The 16,623-nt window shown below is 47.9% G+C and overlaps 1 protein-coding gene across 2 annotated transcripts in view; it reads right to left on the reverse strand.

Annotated features, from left to right (window-relative positions):
* ADISSP (adipose secreted signaling protein) overlaps positions 1 to 16,623 on the reverse strand; it is an 86,403-nt gene that overhangs the window by 47,872 nt on the left and 21,908 nt on the right. For both annotated transcript variants that reach the window (XM_020795219.3, XM_020795220.3), the window contains exon 2: positions 1,109 to 1,266. In XM_020795219.3, the coding sequence (XP_020650878.1) occupies positions 1,109 to 1,127 (19 nt within the window). In that variant the 5' untranslated portion in view covers positions 1,128 to 1,266. The remainder of the gene's footprint in view (positions 1 to 1,108; positions 1,267 to 16,623) is intronic.

Genomic DNA, 16,623 nt, shown 5'->3' on the forward strand with positions numbered 1-16,623 from the left:
CCGAAAGACGGCCGAGACGGGTCTGTGACACCCGGCTTTCCTGCATCCGCCGCAGGGCTGCCTCCCAAGGGCTCAGATCTGGACTTTCCCAAGCTGTGAGCCACACCAGGGTTGGCAAGGGGGGGGATGAGAGCCATAGCCCCCACACCTCCAGGGGGGCAACCGGTGGAGGGGTTTGGCTCCCGTCCTTTCTTCAAGGCTCCACGGCAAGCTCTCGTATATCGTCCTGCCAGGACCCTTTCTAAAAGTCATTCACTCGAACAGACATAAACCCTGCACCACGACCCAATTCCTAAAATCAAAAGGTGCAACTTGAATACAGGAGCGGACAGAGGCCAGGCAAGGCTCCACAGTTCAGTTCTGTTATGCTTTGTGAACTCACCCGTGGTCTTTCTTCATCCCAAAGAACAGCTCTGCCAAGTTCAAACAAGCTAAGATCTACTTCTTTTAAAACAAAACACCCACCTGCCACTTGCTCCTTTTTTTTGCCCCAGAATGTGGTAAGAACCACTTGGTGGAACTGATTCCCAAAAAGAAAAAAAACCCTGAAACATAACAAAATCAGGCCGTGTGCCTCCGTGTAGCCAAAGGGAGCCGTCCCAGCTGCGAAGGGGATCCACCCCACGGACGAAGGCTGCGTCTCTTTAGGACGGCCGGACACCGGGAGCCCCCAAAGGGGCAGGCGCTTCCACCTCTGCAGCGGCCCAGATGTGTCTCCCGTCTGTACCACCACCACCACCACCACCACCACCATGTCTAGTGACTACAGAGATGTTGTCCAAAACCTCAGAGGCGGGGTGTACCAAACCGGAGGTGTCTGTGTTAGGGATCTCCTGAGTCTGTTCTGGCCACAGGTAGAAGACTGGACAAGAGAGCGGGATTTCCCCCCTCCCCCCCTCCAGATACATCAGGACAGTCCCCCCCCCCCATTTAAACCAGGATCGTTGGGGAGGAGACAAGCGCTGAATCGCAGCCTGCGGTCTCCGGAGCAGACCTGCAGAAGACACAGGAGTCCAGACGCAAGGGAACGCTCCCTTCCCTTCCCTCCAGCCAGCACGCACCCATCCTGCCACCGGCTGAGGTTCCAGCACAGCCATCCGCCACTCACCCTTGTTTGCGGTAGCCATCCGGGGGTCCCCAAGAGTTGTCCTGGCTCTGCAGCCTCCAACTTCAGCCTGATCAGCGAGAGGCCATCCTCAAGGGAGATGCAGCAGCAGCAGCAGGAGGAGGAAGAAGAACAGGAGGAGAAGCAGCCACCGCCTCTCTCTAAAACAAGTAGGAGGAGAAGGAGGAGACGGGAGCAAAGAAGCAAGAAAGAAATGAGCCACAATAATCCCAGATCAGTCAAAGAAGACTCTGCAGGGTGGGGGAACCTTTGGTCCGATCCGGGCTCCAGAGGTTCCCCCTGGGTCTGTTACATACAGCACTGATGTTACCTGTCTGTCATGGGTTTGGAGGGAAAGTTCCATCCTATGGGGAGTGGAAGGCGGGACATCAGGAGGAGGGGCTGTACTGTATAAATAGTACATGGTGAAGGGAAGCCCTCAGGCATGAAACCAAGCCCTCAGAATTTGGAGGGAAAACCGAAACAAGAGGAGAGAGAATCCAAATACACTAGAAAATGCTATTTCTGTCAGGGAAAGGGTCATCTGATCTCAGAGTGTGAGAAATTAAAGCAGCTAAAAGGAATGGTGCCTCAGAATTCTAGTGGGACCAAGCCAAAAGCTGTGTTCTGTGTCCAGAAAGAGCAAAGCTCATTGTCACAGAGGGAGCCTGTTGCCATGACTACTCAGTCTGGAACAGCTACCTCTGCTGATCAGGCTGAGGAAAATGGTCCTCTTGGGGAGGTAAAGCGCTGCTTGCTGGTAAAAACAGATTCTCAGTTGTTTGAGACAGCCGGGGTGGACGTAGGAATACTTGACCGTCAGTATAGGGGGCTGCGGGACACTTGTTCCCAGGTAACCCTGTGCCATCCAGATATTATTCCTAGGGAGTTTATAATCCCAAATGAGAGCATGAAGGTGGCAGGGATTGAGGGGCAGATAATCTCTCTGCCAGTAGCAGAGGTACCTGTCAACTTTCAAGGCTGGAGGGGAGATTGGCGGATAGCGATTTCATCGACTCTGCCAGCAGCTGTGCTCGTGGGAAATGACCTGGCTGAACATGTGAAACGGGTGCTAGTGATTACACGCTCACAAGCCACCACAGGGACAGTTCAGGGGGGTAATGATGAGCCAGAGACGGAAGCAGGTGGGGGAAGTTCAGAAGCTGTGGTGGAAACCTTAACCACAGACAGCAGATTTGGACAGGAGCAAAAGGCAGACGCCACTCTCCAAAAGTGTTTTGAACAGGTGACTGACGCCCAGCTAACACCTGAAACCCCAGTGAGATTTCTGGAGAAAAAGGGGATTTTATATAGAGAAACCCTGAGGAACATCTCAAAAGGGGGAGATGGGATCAGAAGTCAACTGGTGGTACCTGAAAAGTATCGCCCCATGATCTTACAAAGGGGGCACTCTGACATGTTTGCTGCACACTTAGGGGTCAACAAAACACAGCAGAGAATCACACAGAATTTCTACTGGCCTGACATAGGGAAGCAGATCAGGGAGTTCTGTAAACAATGCGATGTGTGTCAAAGGCAGGGGAATAACCGCGACAGGACCAAAGCAAAGCTGTGCCCTTTGCCTGTGATTGACACTCCGTTCAAATGCATAGGGGTGGATATTGTGGGACCTTTGCCCAAGGCCACAAAGAGGGGGAACAGGTTCATCCTAACAATTGTGGACCATGCCACAAGGTATCCTGAAGCCATACCCTTGACTAACATTGAAACTAACACAGTGGCCGATGCTTTGGTGGGGTATATGTCCAGGATGGGATTTGCCTCAGAGATAATCACAGATTTGGGCGCATCGTTCACATCAAAGCTCATGAAACGCTTATGGCAGATCTGTGGAATTAAGCACAAGGAAACCACTGCTTATCATCCTGAAAGCAATGGGTTAACTGAGAAGTTCAATGGGACTCTAATGCGCATGATTAGGGCTTACTTGGCAGAGAATCCAAACAATTGGGACCAGAAGCTGCAATCCCTTTTGTTTGCTTATCGATCAGTGCCACAAGCCAGTACCGGGTTTAGTCCATTTGAACTTCTATTTGGGAGACGGGTGAAAGGGCCCCTTGATTTGATCAAACAAAATTGGGAGCAGATCACCCAGGATGACCCACAAGACGTTGTGACATACATAGACACCTTGATGAATGACCTAAGGAGAAATCTAGAGCTGGCAGCAGAAAACCTGCAAGCTCAGAAGGTCAGACAGAAAACATGGTATGACCACAAAGCTAGAGAGAGGCACTTTGACCCAGGGGAGGAAGTGCTTTGGCTTAGGCCCTGCAGAGAGAATAAACTGCAGCTCAAATGGGCAGGACCATATAGGGTCATTTCCAAGATGTCAGACCTGAACTACCTAATAGAGCAGGAGGAGAACCAAGCAAGGAGGGTGGTTCATGTGAATGCCCTAAAACCCTACTACAGAGGGGAACAGAGGGTTTTATTCGCGATAAAAGCAGCTGAGAGTGAGGAAGCTGAATTACCCTTCTGGGAGGGTAGAGGGGAAGTAAAATACAACCCAGAGGAGGTCAATATCAGTCCTGCACTCACCCAAGACCGGCAGCAAGAACTAAACATGCTGCTTAGGAAATATCAACAGGTGTTTTCCAACAAGCCGGGGATAGTGAAGGGAGTGATGCATCGGATCCACACAGGGGATGCACCCCCGCAGGCAGTATCCCCATACCGAGTAACGGGACCCTATAGGGACAAGGTGCGGAAGGAGCTGGACGAAATGCTGAGGGAGAACATAATCGTCCCCTCTTCTAGTCCTTGGTCCTCTCCGATAGTCCTTGTGGACAAGCCTGATGGGAGCATTAGGTTTTGTGTTGATTACAGGAAGTTAAACCGTGTAACCACTCCTGATGCCTACCCAATGCCCAGGCTAGACAACCTGATTGAAACCATAGGGGGTTGTCGGTTCATCTCATCATTGGACCTGGTAAAGGGATATTGGCAATTAAGAATTGATCCCAGGGATCAAGAAAAAACTGCCTTTTGCAGCCCTTTTGGTCTCTATGAGTTTCGAGTCCTGAGCTTTGGTCTCAGAAATGCACCAGCCACATTCCAAAGGCTGATGGACCAGACCTTGGCAGGGCTCAGTGACTTTACAGTGGCCTACATTGATGACATAGGGATCTTCAGTAATACCTGGGAAGATCACCTGATACACCTGGAGTTAGTGCTGCAGAGGTTAAGTGCAGCAGGGCTAACAGTAAAGGCCAGCAAGTGTCAGCTGGGTAGCCCAGAAATAAAATACTTGGGTCACATGGTAGGGGGAGGAATGATAAAACCCCTGGAGGCCAAAATAGAAGCTGTTCGTGATTGGCCTAGACCCAACACCAAGAAAAAAGTCAAATCATTTCTTGGGTTGGTGGGCTACTACAGAAAGTTCATCCCGAGGTTTAGCGAGATTGCGGCTCCGCTGACCGATCTGACGAGGAAGACGGCTGATGACCGCATCCCGTGGACCAGCGACTGTGAGGCGGCGTTCCAGAGGTTGAAGGAGGCGTTAATCAACTATCCTGTCCTGCGTGCTCCAGACTTCGACCGGGAGTTCATCATCTACACCGATGCGTCTAACAGCGGGGTAGGAGCAGTTCTGTGCCAGGAGGATGAGAACGGTGACCAACATCCAGTGTCCTACCTGAGTAGGAAACTTCAAAAAGGTGAGAGACATTTGGCAACCGTGGAGAAGGAGTGTTTGGCCATAGTCTACGCGATCCAGAAGGCCAAGCCTTGCATCTGGGGAAGACATTTTATTCTGTGTACTGACCATTCACCATTGCAATGGTTAAAGACAATGAAAACCCACAATAGCAAACTTATGAGGTGGGCTTTAAACCTACAGGACTATGACTTTGAAGTGAAGGTGGTCAGAGGGTCAGTGAACTGTGTTGCTGACGCCTTATCAAGAAGACCTGAAGATTGAAGACGGCGAAAGAACATGGACTATGTGTATATATGATGACAAGGTTAAATGTACCTGGTTTTTCTGAATTTGGTTTGTATGAATAAAGGTAAATTTATGTAATGTATATGGTAAATGTTTAAATGCCTATTTGCTATGGTTTAACTTAGAGTGTAAGTATGAGTAAGTATAATATGGTATGTATAACTGTTTTTGTGTATTTTATACAGGTTGTTTTTTGGTGAAAAGCACCTTAGCTTTCCCCCTACAAAACAACTTTTAAAGAGGGGAGGTGTTACATACAGCACTGATGTTACCTGTCTGTCATGGGTTTGGAGGGAAAGTTCCATCCTATGGGGAGTGGAAGGCGGGACATCAGGAGGAGGGGCTGTACTGTATAAATATGTGATGCGTGTGTGGAGAAGCTAAGCAGACGAAGCAGCAGCTGGGAAGAAGGAGTTGGTGTGGGAGTCTGTGTGTCAGACAGGGTACTACTGTGTGTCAGAGTACCAACCTGATAGGTTCAGGTGTCTGTTGGTTAGCCAGAACTGATAGGTTCAGGGTCTGTGCTTTAAGTTAAGGTTCTGGGTGAACCAAACTGTGTGTATGTATGAGTGAAACTAAGCCACGTTACTTTAGTTTATTCACCTGATTGTTTTATTTTCCCTGTGTGTATTTAAAATAAACCTGATTCTTTTTATTGTTTAAAAATCCATCCCTGGTCTGTGTGACTTCTTAAAGGGAATGGTTGGTGGCAGCTTAGTGTAACTGTGTGACATATCCCAGTAGGTCTGGGTTTGTCACATTGAGAGCTGACAGATCCGAACCCCCAGCCACTCTTTCTCCATCGGAGCCAAAGAGGACCAATTTTGTTGTACATTTCCAGTGACATGCGGTTTCTGCCCTGCAGAAGGGGAGGCTTATGGTGCAGCAAGGGGTGACAGCAGACTGCGGACACTTTTTGAGATTCAGCAGGCAGCTCTCTTGCGCAAGCAGGTTTGCTTAACTTGTATGCCACACCAATGAGCACTGCTCCGGGTGGTTTGCCTCCGGAAGGAAGCAAACCTAACAACAACAACAACAACAACAAAATCTTAAGTCATATACACTACTAAATACAGACACCGCATATGGACAAATAAGGCGGTTCATACCTAAAACCAGAACACCGAGCAATGGCCAATAAGGGGTATGATGATGGTCCATCCATGAAACATTAAGAAAGGATGCTCTCCATGGCAGGATTAGAATGGCCTTGCTCGGCGCAACCTCTTAAAAACAGTTCAGCCAGGCCTCCTTCCGTTGGTGGCTGATTGGGGGGGGGGTATTTATAAAGACATGCTTAGACAATTGTAATAGAGATTGTGCTCCCCCTTCCAAAAAAACCCACAACAACAACAACCACCCTCCACTATTTCCCAGGCTGTTCTAAACATGACAATAGCCCAATATCTACAACATGCAGAGCAAAGCGCCAGAATGCCACCGGGCGTTATCATTTTCCACTGACCGGAGAGAGAGAAAGAGAGAGATCATGCTTCACAAGGTTAGCTATCGTTGTCAACACGATATAGAACTGAAGTCTGGACTTCACTGAGACAGGTTAACCTCTCCCTCTGGGACAGAGCCAGAGCATGCTGCTTTGGTGCACTACAAGTCCCCAAATCCTTGGCCACCCCTGGGTGATGTCTCCCACGTATGTTCAGATTCAACTCATCCCTCCCCCTCAGCAAAGGGAGCAGAAGTGGTAAGATCAGTGTTGGTTGGACTACAACTCCCAGACCAGCAACCATGCTGCCTCGAGAATTCTGGGAGTTGTAGTGCAAAACATTACAAATCCACACCTGGCTACTTATGAGCAAACTCTACGGACCAGCTTATCGATCATCCCAGCTATAAGTCTTTCTAGAAATGCATTCAGATCAGTGCTTCCCGACCTTGGGTCTCCAAATGTTCTTGGACTACAACTCCCAGAAATCCTGGCCAGCACATCTTGTGGTGAAGGCTTTTGGGAGTTTTAGTCCAAGAATATCTGGGGACTAAATGGTTTTGCACCATTGCATTAGAAGTCACAGTATCTACAATGCAAGGAGTCTGACTTCAAGGCCCAGCCCCAATGTTTGGCCAGGGTGATTTGATGCATTTTCTGCTACATCGTCCACTTTCTAGCTTGGTAACCACCAGCCAGATGCGGTGCCCTGTAGGACTTCGAAGTTCGTACGTTCTTGAGATGTTAGTGATTCAATGCATCCCTAGCTATGCAAAAACTCAGACGTTTCCCTCTCACAGACAAACCATCGGCGTTCGAGCACTCAGACACTCCAAATGCCGTGGGTGTTGTCAACTTTCCCACCTCAGAAGAAACCATAAGGCTCTCCTCTCTTACAGGACTCCTCCGAAGTCTCTCAGGCCACGGCAGGTCCTGCCGGTTGCTGGGATGTGCCTTAACAAAGAGATGCTGCAAGTATTCCTTTAAAAAAAATAACAGCAAGAAACCTACTTTGAGCCATTCATCTCTCCTCCAGCTTCTACCAGCGGGGGGAAAAATTAGGACGTTTCAGTGCAATCACATTCATGCTATATACCAGGTTTCTTTTTAAAAAGAAATATCTTAAGAGATATACACACCTGCATTAGAATTGCAGATTCTTAAAAACTGGGCAAAACAATCATCATCATCACTGTGTCCCATCAAGTCAGACAAGATAATACTCAGAAGTGGTTTTTACTATTTGCTTCCACTAGGGGCGCTGTGGGACTGTGTGCAGCTGGCCCAAGGCCTCCCAGGCTGGCTCTTCTCCCAGGAGGGGCCAGGGAGGAATCGAACTCAACTCACACGGAGGCCCAGTGGGGAATCGAATGCCCAACCTCTGGCTCCACCGCCAGAGACCTAAATCACTGTTCTATCCAGCCAGCATATAATCCTATGCCAACAAGTGAATTCTGGTTCATGGAGAGTCCTTTCCAGGGTTTTCCAGGTAGAGAATACTCAGAAGTGGTTTGTTTGCCATTCCCTTCTTCGAGGGAGTGCTCTGGGACTGCTGTGCAGCTGGCCCAAGGCCACCCAGGCTGGCTCTTCTCCCAGGAGGGGCCATGGGGGGATCGAACTCCCAACCGCTGGCTCCACAGCCAGAGACCTGAACCCTTGTGCTCGCATTCAGCCGGCCAAAGAGAGAGAGAGAGAGAGAGAGGGAGTTGGGTGGAGAGAATACACAGGCACACCAATGTTCCAATATGAACACAATGGCCCGCAGGCTGAATCCTGAGACCAGCAGAGGAAATGGTCTTCGGAAGGGCCAAAAATCTCATTAGTGTCCATTTGAACCCGGATGTTACATAACAGCACTGATGTTACCTGTCTGTCATGGGTTTGGAGGGAAAGTTCCATCCTATGGGGAGTGGAAGGCGGGACATCAGGAGGAGGGGCTGTACTGTATAAATATGTGATGCCTGTGTGGTGAAGAAGAGATGCTGAGACAGACTGTGAGACACTGGGTTGGGACGAAGCAGCAGCTGGGGAAGAAGAAGCTGTTGTGGGAGTCTGGGTGTCTGACAGGGTACTACTGTGTGTCAGAGTACCAACCTGATAAGTTCAGGTGTCTGTGGGTTAGCCAGAACTGATGGGTTCAGGGTCTGTGCTTTAAGTTAAAGGTTCTAGGTGAACCAAACTGTATGCTTGTGTGTGTGAGAATAAGCCACGTTACTTTATTTTATTCACCTGATTGTTTTATTTACCCTGTTTGGATTTAAAATAAACCTTATTCTTTTGTTGTTTAAAAATCCATCCCTGGTCTGTGTGACTTATTATAGGGAATGGTTGGTGGCAGCTTAGTAACTGTGTGATAGATCCCAGTAGGTCTGGGTTTGTCACATTGATTGGTGTCCAGCGTGTGGGATACGACTGGTCCAGTTGTCCAGCGGTCCAGCAAAGCCTTGGCAGGTGTGCCCAGAGCAAGGGGGGTCTAGTCAGGGACAGTCTGAGGCGCGTAGGTAATCTTCTAGGTGTACCTCACGGGGAGGTGCGCTAGTAGAAGAACGTGCCAACTGGGGAGACTTAGATTAAGGTGCTCTGAGGCAGCCTAGTTTTGGCGGGAAAAAGCTGAGGCAAAACTGCGTAGTAACAGTGAGCTACCTTGCCAGCTGAGAGGCCCAGCAGAGGGGGGTAGGCTCTGACTCGATACTGTTGCAAGTTTAGTGCTGAGGAACAGCAGCAATCTCTAGGGAGAGCTGGTTCTGAGGCAAAAAGGAAAAAAGTGGTCGTTTTATTTTGAGGCTTGACTTTTTAAAGCAGCCTGTTCTGAGGGGGGGGTTATGCCCTTGACTCGAAGCCAAGTAGCAGAAATGAGTGAAGTGAAAGACCCCCAGATTGACCAAGGTTCTGAGGATGAATTTGGCTCAGTGCAAGGTGACAGCACAGGAGAGCAGGACCCAGAACTCAGAAAAATACTCCTAGCCCAACAGCATGAACTGAGGGTGAGGGAAATGGAAATCAGAAGAAAAGAAAGAGCTGAAATCTGTCAGGCAGAGGCAGATGCCAAGAAAAGGGGAATGGCCATGAGGATAAAAGAGATGGAACTGAAACACCAAATTAGACTGGTACAATTGGAATTGAAGTTCCTAAATAAGTTTATTAACAATTTATCAGTGGAAGAAATGTCAAAGAAGGAAAAGTATGAGGCTCAGGTCAGACAAAGTGAGCAAGATCTTGAAAAATATACTCAGCAAAAAGACATTAAATTAAAAGAAATCAGAGATAAGACTGAAGAAAAAGTAAAAGAGATAAAAGCTAGGGCTGAGGAAGAAATTTTACAGATCAGGGCTGAGTTTGAGGCCAAGCAAAAGGAGCTGGATTTGAGAATAAAAGGGAAAAGCCAGCAAGGGGGAGGGGCCCATGGTGAAGGGAAGCCCTCAGACATGAAACCAAGACCTCAGATTTTGGAGGGAAAACCAAAACAAGATGAGAGAGAATCAAAATACACCAGAAAATATTATTTCTGTCAGGGAAAGGGTCATCTAATCTCAGAGTGTGAGAAATTGAAGCAGCTAAAAGGAATGGTGCCTCAGAATTCTAGTGGGACCAAGCCAAAAGCTGTGTTCTGTGTCCAGAAAGAGCAAGGCTCAGTGTCACAGAGGGAGCCTGTTGCCATGGCTACTCAGTCTGGAACAGCTACCTATGCTGAGCAGGCTGAGGAAAATGGTCCTCTTGTGGAGGTAAAGCGCTGCTTGCTGATAAAAACAGATTCTCCGTTGTTTGAGACAGCAGGAGTGGACGTAGGAATACTTGACCGTCAGTATAGGGGGCTGCGGGACACTTGTTCCCAGGTAACCCTGTGCCATCCAGATATTATTCCCCGGGAGTTTATAATCCCAAATGAGAGCATAAAGGTAGCAGGTATTGAGGGGCAGGTAATCTCTCTGCCAGTAGCAGAGGTACCTGTCAACTTTCAAGGCTGGAGGGGAGATTGGCGGATAGCGATTTCATCGACTCTGCCAGCAGCCGTGCTCGTGGGAAATGACCTGGCTGAACATGTGAAACGGGTGCTAGTGATTACACGCTCACAAGCCACCACAGGGACAGTTCAGGGGGGTAATGATGAGCCAGAGACGGAAGCAGAGGGGAGTTCAGAAGCTGTGGTGGGAACCTTAACCACAGACAGCAGATTTGGACAGGAGCAAAAGGCAGACGCCACTCTCCAAAAGTGTTTTGAACAGGTGACTGACGCCCAGCTAACACCTGAAACCCCAGTGAGATTTCTGGAGAAAAAGGGGATTTTATATAGAGAAACCCTGAGGAATATCTCAAAAGGGGGAGATGGGATCAGAAGTCAGCTGGTGGTACCTGGAAAGTATCGCCCCATGATCTTACAAAGGGGTCACTCTGACATGTTTGCTGCACACTTAGGGGTGAAAGGGCCCCTTGATTTGATCAAACAAAATTGGGAGCAGATCACCCAGGATGACCCACAAGACGTTGTGACTTACATAGACACCTTGATGAATGACCTAAAGCGAAATCTAGAGCTGGCAGCAGAAAACCTGCAAGCTCAGAAGGTCAGACAGAAAACATGGTATGACCACAAAGCTAGAGAAAGGCACTTTGACCCAGGGGAGGAAGTGCTTTGGCTTAGGCCCTGCAGAGAGAATAAACTGCAGCTCAAATGGGCAGGACCATATAGGGTCATCTCCAAGATGTCAGACCTGAACTACCTAATAGAGCAGGAGGAGAACCAAGCAAGGAGGGTGGTTCATGTGAATGCCCTAAAACCCTACTACAGAGGGGAACAGAGGGTTTTATTCGCGATAAAAGCAGCTGAGAGTGAGGAAGCTGAATTACCCTTCTGGGAGGGTAGAGGGGAAGTAAAATACAACCCAGAGGAGGTAAAGATCAGTCCTGCACTCACCCAAGACCAGCAGCAAGAATTAAAAATGCTGCTTAATAAATATCAACAGGTATTTTCCAACAAGCCGGGGATAGTGAAGGGAGTGATGCATCGGATCCACACAGGGGATGCACCCCCGCAGGCAGTATCCCCATACCGAGTAACGGGACCCTATAGGGACAAGGTGCGGAAGGAGCTGGACGAAATGCTGAGGGAGAACATAATCGTCCCCTCTTCTAGCCCTTGGTCCTCTCCAATAGTCCTTGTGGACAAGCCTGATGGGAGCATTAGGTTTTGTGTTGATTACAGGAAGTTAAACCGTGTAACCACTCCTGATGCCTACCCAATGCCCAGGCTAGACAACCTGATTGAAACCATAGGGGGTTGTCGGTTCATCTCATCATTGGACCTGGTAAAGGGATATTGGCAATTAAGAATTGATCCCAGGGATCAAGAAAAAACTGCCTTTTGCAGCCCTTTTGGTCTCTATGAGTTTCGAGTCCTGAGCTTTGGTCTCAGAAATGCACCAGCCACATTCCAAAGGCTGATGGACCAGACCTTGGCAGGGCTCAGTGACTTTACAGTGGCCTACATTGATGACATAGGGATCTTCAGTAATACCTGGGAAGATCACCTGATACACCTGGAGTTAGTGCTGCAGAGGTTAAGTGCAGCAGGGCTAACGGTAAAGGCCAGCAAGTGTCAGCTGGGTAGCCCAGAAATAAAATACTTAGGTCACATGGTAGGGGGAGGAAAGATAAAACCCCTGGAGGCCAAAATAGAAGCTGTTCGAGATTGGCCTAGACCCACCACCAAGAGAAAAGTCAAATCATTTCTTGGGTTGGTGGGCTACTACAGAAAGTTCATCCCGAGGTTTAGCGAGATTGCGGCTCCGCTGACCGATCTGACGAGGAAGACGGCTGATGACCGCATCCCGTGGACCAGCGACTGTGAGGCGGCGTTCCAGAGGTTGAAGGAGGCGTTAATCAACTATCCTGTCCTGCGTGCTCCAGACTTCGACCGGGAGTTTATCATCTACACCGATGCGTCTAACAGCGGGGTAGGAGCAGTTCTGTGCCAGGAGGATGAGAATGGTGACCAGCATCCAGTGTCCTACCTGAGTAGGAAACTCCAAAAAGGTGAGAGACATTTGGCAACCGTGGAGAAGGAGTGTTTGGCCATAGTCTACGCGATCCAGAAGGCCAAGCCTTACATCTGGGGAAGACATTTTATTCTGTGTACTGACCATTCACCATTGCAATGGTTAAAGACAATGAAAACCCACAATAGCAAACTTATGAGGTGGGCTTTAAACCTACAGGACTATGACTTTGAAGTGAAGGTGGTCAGAGGGTCAGTGAACTGTGTTGCTGACGCCTTATCAAGAAGACCTGAAGACTGAAGACGGCGAAAGAACATGGACTATATGTATATAATGAAGACAAAAAGTTAAAATGTACCTGGTTTTAAATTGGTTTGTATTAATAAAGGTAAAATTGATGTAATGTATAAGGTAAATGTTTAAATGCATAATTGCTATGGTTTAACTTAGAGTGTAAGGTTGAGTAAGTATAATATGGTATGTATAAATGTTGTTGTGTATTTTATACAGGTTGTTTTTTGGTGAAAAGCACTTTTAGCTTTCCCCCTACAAAACAACTTTTAAAGAGGGGAGGTGTTACATAACAGCACTGATGTTACCTGTCTGTCATGGGTTTGGAGGGAAAGTTCCATCCTATGGGGAGTGGAAGGCGGGACATCAGGAGGAGGGGCTGTACTGTATAAATATGTGATGCCTGTGTGGTGAAGAAGAGATGCTGAGACAGACTGTGAGACACTGGGTTGGGACGAAGCAGCAGCTGGGGAAGAAGAAGCTGTTGTGGGAGTCTGGGTGTCTGACAGGGTACTACTGTGTGTCAGAGTACCAACCTGATAAGTTCAGGTGTCTGTGGGTTAGCCAGAACTGATGGGTTCAGGGTCTGTGCTTTAAGTTAAAGGTTCTAGGTGAACCAAACTGTATGCTTGTGTGTGTGAGAATAAGCCACGTTACTTTATTTTATTCACCTGATTGTTTTATTTACCCTGTTTGGATTTAAAATAAACCTTATTCTTTTGTTGTTTAAAAATCCATCCCTGGTCTGTGTGACTTATTATAGGGAATGGTTGGTGGCAGCTTAGTAACTGTGTGATAGATCCCAGTAGGTCTGGGTTTGTCACACCGGAGTCTCTCGCTCTTGAGATGAGCAGTCCTCTTCTCCGTCCTCCAAGCTGCCTCTTTTCTGGCATTCTGCTTTCCTTCCTCTCTTTCTATTTGGACTAAATGCGGGGGGGGGAGTGTTTGATGTGTGATTTACCTTCTTTAAAACACCTCTGCCACTTCCCAAATGAAGTCGTTCATTTCACTCACATGAATAGACAAATATATACAAAGCAATTATAAAAATCACCCACTCACTCACTCAGTCATTTATTTATTTAACTTATGTGTCGCTCACACTATCCAAAAGTCTCTGGGCGGCTTCTCACGAATCTGAGATTTCCAGGTGTTTTGATTAACCAAGATTTTAAAAACTAAAAACTAGCTGAGGGAGACAAGAGGGCTGCCATGATGCTGAAGTCACGGGATCGACCGGATCACGATTTCAAAATCAAATGGTGGTGGAGGAGTACAAAGACAGACAAAGCAGGATCTCAGATCAATACCAAAGTATGCCAGCTTTTGAAACCACAGATCTTTTCATCAGGATCTAAACCCCTTTTCAAGTTTGATCCTATGAACCCCGCCCGGTGGCCCTTCGTTTGACACCAACTAAAGAATTGCCACCACTGTTTGATGGCCAGGGAGGGCAGAGTTCATCATGATCGGCATCCAAACAGCCCTTCCTCAAGAAAACTGTGTCTCTTTAGGAAATCTTTTTGTAGAATATTCCAGAACTCCACGTCCCTGCGACAGCTTCTCTACTAAAGAGAGCATCGTCGGTTCTTTTGTTGACATGCTAATTTAACGCTTCCAGATGGGTGGCTTTCTCCAGATGACAACTTGACATGGGAAGTGCCAAAGTGCTCAACTCTACTCCTTGGAACCAAACTGTGCTGAAAATAAGCAACGCTTTCAGGAGAGACAAAAACAAAAAACAAAAACACAGAAAGTCGCAGGGGGAAAAAACTGTTGCACTGAACAAGAGAAGAGCCGTATTGGACAGACTGCAGAGAAAATATGTCCCTTCAGCGCTGTTCGGAGGCTGTGCTACAATGGGTGCAGTTGAACGGGTTGATGTTGAACCCGGACAAGACGGAGGTCTTAAGGGTGGGTGGGTGACGGTTTGGGAAATACCCTCTCTTTTGGGGGTGGGTGGGTGACTCTCACCGAAAAGAGTGTGGTGCGCAGCTTGGGGGTCTATCCGGACCAGGCGCTTGCCTTGGAATCCCAGGTGGTGTCCGTGGTCCGCACTGCGCATCTCCATCTGTGGCGGATCGCCCAGCTGCTTCCCTATCTTGATGTTGGGGATCTAGCCACTCTTGTCCATGCACTCGTAATCTCGAGATTAGACCACTGCAATGCACTCTACGTGGGGCTACCTTTGAGACCGATGCGGAAGCTCCAGGTGGTGCAGAATGCGGTGGCCAGATTCCTTGGTGGGGTGAGAAAGTGCCAGCATATCTCTCCCACTCTGGCCACCTTGCACTGGCTGCCCGTTCGTTTCCGCATTGACTTCAAAGTGTTAATGATGACGAATAAAGCCCTAAACAGTTTGGGACCTCGGTATTTGGCAAATTGCCTTCTCCCACCTAGATCTACCCGGATTACTAAGCATAGCCAGGAGAGACGGTTGAGGGGTCCAACGCCGAGAAAGAAAAAGAAACCGGGCCTTCTCGGCAGTGGCCCCTCGACTATGGAACAGCCTTCCAACAGAGATCCGCCTGGCACCCTCGCTGGGTCTTTTTAAGAGCCATTTAAAGGCCTGGCTCTTTAGGCAGGCCTTCCCTTCTGTCAATTCTTGAATTCTATCTTCTTGTTTTTTATCATTCCCCATCTTGAACACACCATATTATTGATTTAATTGTTTAATGATTATGATGTTTTATTGTACTTTATGATATTTTATGACATTTGTAAGCCGCCCTGAGTAGACGCTGTCTAGGGGGGCGGGGTAGAAATCGAATAGATAAATAAATAAATAAAGTCAGTGCAGGATCTTGCATTTTAAGGGGAACACAGGCTCCATCTGGAAAAGCACTGGGATTAGTTCTGAGTTTATTATGCTTATTTATATTGTCCTTGTAGGAACAAAGGTACGTTTAGAAGCTGTACTAGGCAGGAGAAAAATCAGTGCAATCTTTAGATCCCCTGATCTGATCTGCTCATCTTGAAACAGCATCTTTCCTTTATCAGCTTTAAAACAAAGGTAAATTTCCAAATGCATGTTTTATGAGTAAAGGGAAGAAGGCTGAAGTCAGTTCCTGTGATTCCGTCTCTTACTTGCCTTAACGCTCCCTACGTGAGAAAAGGATGTTTTATACCCGGACAGAGGATTCTGGAGGCACCCCACGCCACATACAGTACTGGGAAAAAGGTGATCCTACCATGTTTGGGGCCTTAAACAGGAATGACAGATTGGCTGTTAAGCCCAGCCTGGTGGTTTCCTAGCAAACCTTTTCACCCGTTCTCTTTTATCAGCACTGAAAAACTTAACACAAAAGGATGATGTAGGCCATGTGGCCAGAGGCAGGAAAAGTTCCTCTTACAAAGCTGGTTAATTACCTGTTGTCCACTTAGAACCGACTTAAGAGTGATCCTAGAATAGGGCTCTCAAGGCAAGATATTTAAGAAGGGGTTTTACTACCTCCACTCCACCATGGCTGAGTTGGGGATTTGAACCCAGGCCCTTCTGAGTCCTACTCCATCACACTCTCGTCTACACCACACTGGGTACAGTATCTGTTTTAGGAAGCTACCCCTCCCCCCCCCCCGCCAGTTCCTCCAGCCAGCACGTGATGGTTCCGGGGGTTGGAAAAGTTACTTTTCTTGACTGTAACTCCCCCAAGCAAATGTTACTGTTAAAGCAATGCACAGGAAATGTTCTCTCAGGGTGCAGATCTGCTCTGCGATGCCAACCACCCAACAGATTTTCAAGAGGACATTTGAGAACTGAAACCTGATCTGTCCCATTCTACCTTTGCTTTAGCTTCAAAAACAAGCCAGAAACTGTCAAAAA

Source organism: Pogona vitticeps, chromosome 5 (assembly GCF_051106095.1).
Source record: "Pogona vitticeps strain Pit_001003342236 chromosome 5, PviZW2.1, whole genome shotgun sequence".
In the NCBI taxonomy this organism is placed as follows: domain Eukaryota; kingdom Metazoa; phylum Chordata; class Lepidosauria; order Squamata; family Agamidae; genus Pogona; species Pogona vitticeps.